This window comes from Penaeus monodon, chromosome 39 (genome assembly GCF_015228065.2).
Source record: "Penaeus monodon isolate SGIC_2016 chromosome 39, NSTDA_Pmon_1, whole genome shotgun sequence".
Lineage (NCBI taxonomy): Eukaryota > Metazoa > Arthropoda > Malacostraca > Decapoda > Penaeidae > Penaeus > Penaeus monodon.
The window spans coordinates 23,728,420-23,731,690 of NC_051424.1; the positions used below are offsets into that span (position 1 = coordinate 23,728,420).

At 38.2% G+C, this 3,271-nt stretch overlaps 1 protein-coding gene across 1 annotated transcript in view; it reads left to right on the forward strand.

Annotated features, from left to right (window-relative positions):
- Window positions 1–3,271, forward strand: part of LOC119597506 (microtubule-associated protein tau-like) — a gene marked incomplete at its 5' end in the record, with an annotated part of 67,331 nt that overhangs the window by 40,286 nt on the left and 23,774 nt on the right. The window contains 1 exon segment of the mRNA XM_037947084.1: window positions 2,905–2,940. Coding sequence (XP_037803012.1) covers window positions 2,905–2,940 — 36 coding nt within the window.

The window sequence follows — 3,271 nt, forward strand, 5'->3', positions numbered from 1 at the left end:
GAACGTTGGGCTGATATTTTGAACAGTTGTACCAGGTGGACCCTCCAACAGTTAGCTTGGATGCAAGCGATGTCTCAGTGCCGTTGCCGGACCACCCATCAGCGAGGAACCTCCTATCCTAACAAGGTTGGCTGGCGATTTCCAAGCTGAAGAGTGGGAAAGCTGCAGGCATATGTGATATCCCTGCTGAATTGCTAAAGGCTGGGGTGAACCTATGGCTCGGGGCCTGCATACAGTCCTACTGCCATTTGGCAGTCTGGTACCATTCCCCTGACCTGCTGAGGGGCGTGGTCATCCCTCTCTGGAAGGGGAAGGGGATCATGGGACTGTAGCAACTACGTGCATTACACGGGTCAGGGATACCCGGCAAAGGGTTTTCGCCCACATTCTTCTGAAACGGATCCGCAACCACCTACTGAGGCACAGAGACCGAGCAGTCTGGATTTACTCCTGGCAAGTCCCACAATAGACCGTATACTACGCTTTGGTAATTGTGGTACGCCGTCGTGAGTTTGGTCTGGGTTGCTTGCAGCCTACATCGACCTCAAGAAGGCGTTTTTACTCGGTGCATCGGGAATAAACTATGGGGAGATCCTGAGGCTCAGGGAATTCCGACACAGATTATTGGCCTGATAGCAAGCCTCTATATGGTACTGAAAGTGCTGTAAAGTTGTGGTGGGGGTATGTCGAACTTCTTCCCTGTTAATTCAGGGGTGAGGGAAAGGCTGTGTCCTTGCACCCACACTTTTCAACACTTGTATGGACTGGATAATGGGCAGAGCTACTAGCCAAAGTCAGTGGGGGAGCAACACTAGGGAATATTAAGGTCTCGGACCTTGGGCTTTGCCGACGATGTTGCCATCCCATCTGAGTCCTTGGAGTCACTTGTGGCGGCTCTTTAGCATTTAAACAATGAGGCGAAGCCCCTAGGCCTTGAGGTCTCCTGCACCAAAACCAAGATTCAGGACTTTGGGGCCTGTTAGGGGAACCCTTCATCGATCCATGCTGCGGCGAGGACGTTGAAGTCACAGAAAGTTTTACATACCTTGGTAGCGTAGTCCATATCTCTGGGTTTCAGACCAGGAAGTCAGTAGACGGATTGGTCTGGCAACAGGAGCCATGAACTCGATCAAAAAGAGCGTTTGGAGATGTCGGTACCTATGCAGAAGGACCAAGCTGCGTGTCTTCAAGGCCTTGATACTTCCAGTTTTGCTCCATGGAAGCGAAAACCTGGACGCTATCCCGTGCCTTGGAGTCTCGCCTTGATGCCTATTGTAACAAGTCCCTTCGCCGGATCATGGGGTACAGTTGGCAGGACACGTGTCCAACCGGCGGTACCACCGTGAGACTGGCATGGGACCTGTTACTTTTATAATCCGGGATCGCCAACTCAGGCTATATGGCCACCTAGCTCGCCCCCCTATGGACGACCCTGCCCATCAGGTTTTCTCTCTGTCCAACAACCCTGGGTGGAGGAGACCTGTGGGACGTCCTAGGAGAATCATGGCTTGGGCAGCTCGACGAGACCTGTCGCGAGGAACTAGAGATGGGCCGTGTGCCTGCCTGAGACTCGCTCGAGGGATCCTCGTGGCTGGAAGCGAAGGGGGATGCGGCCATGCGCCCCCGTCGGCGTTAGCCCCTTGAGAATGATGATATTCATATATATGCATATATATATATATATAAATTATAGATATATAATATATATATATATATATATTAATATTATATATAAAATATATTATATAATAATATATATATATATATATATATATTTTATTATATATATATAATATATATATATATTATTATAAAATATATATATATATTATAGATATATATAGATATATTTTTATATATATATATATATATATATAATATATATATATATATTATATATTAATTTTATATATATATATATATATTTTATTATATATAATATTTTATATATATATTATATATATACATATATTCATATATTCATATATAAAATTATATTTTATATATATATATATTAATATAAAATATATATATTATATTTTATATATGTATGTATGTATTTATGTATATTTTTTCTTTCTTTCTTTCCTTTCTGTCTGTTTTTACTTAATGGGTTAATATGAATAGTATTTTCTTGTTCTTTTTCTTTAGCATTTTCTTTTGTACTCTCTGGTAGTTTTATCATTGTTCTTTTTGTTACCTATTATAGTATTTCTTAGTTAAATATGTTTTTCTTTCTTTCTCAACCCTTATTTTTAACACCTAAATTTAACTAATTCAGTATGTATGAATAGAGAAAAAAAAATCATCAAATATTTTGAAATCCTCCTCAACAAGAAAACCATATATTTTTTCTATAAAACATTCTCATAAGAAATATGGGTAATTTTGGTCAGCAGAATTTCAGCACAAATATATATTATCAGCTTAATGAGTTAGTTTATGATCATATGATGTATAGAATTCATCAAAATATGCATGCAGCTTATTTATCATAGTATAGTTCATCAGACTAGAACTGTATAGCTTAGAGTGGGAAAGTCTGTGTCCCAACAGGTGAAAGAAGTAAGTGTGATATACAATTTAATACAAATGCTATTTATTTTCAATGACAGGAGAATGTCTAAGTATAAAATCTCACTTCATAGATGATAAACAGTTAAAACTGCTTGATAAATTACAATATATAATACAAAGGGAGTCATTATATGTAATAGTTCAAATAGTTATGACCCACAAATTTTGCAGTTAAATTATCTTAATTAAACTGCAACTATTATCAATATACTAAAACTTCCTTGTAATCAAACACTAATTGGCATTGCTCACATATTATATTCCATGTGTATATAGTTTTAATTCCATTGTTTAAATCACAAAACAATAATCTGCTGTGTTTTCCAGAGCCCAAGCCCTGGATTGACCTCACCTGCACCTCAGGTAAAACCGTGTATAAGAATTCCGCAAACAGCTCTCTGTCGCTCTTGCATCATAAAAGCCAATCGCCTCTCTTCACATGCTTATCTTCTCTGATAGTGCCACGTCTTCTGTAGTTTATGTTCTTCAGATAAGATTTGAGTAAATGGTTTGAGATTTTTTTGAGTAACAGGATTTCTTTTGAGTGTACTTGTTTGCAGTTCTTGCTTTTATTTTTTATTTTTTTTTTATGTTAATCTTCTATAAGATTGTTTTTTTTTCCATTTATTAATGAATTGCTGATTTTTTCTTGTGTACGAGGACAATCATTAGATGGATTTGAAACAAGGGGGAA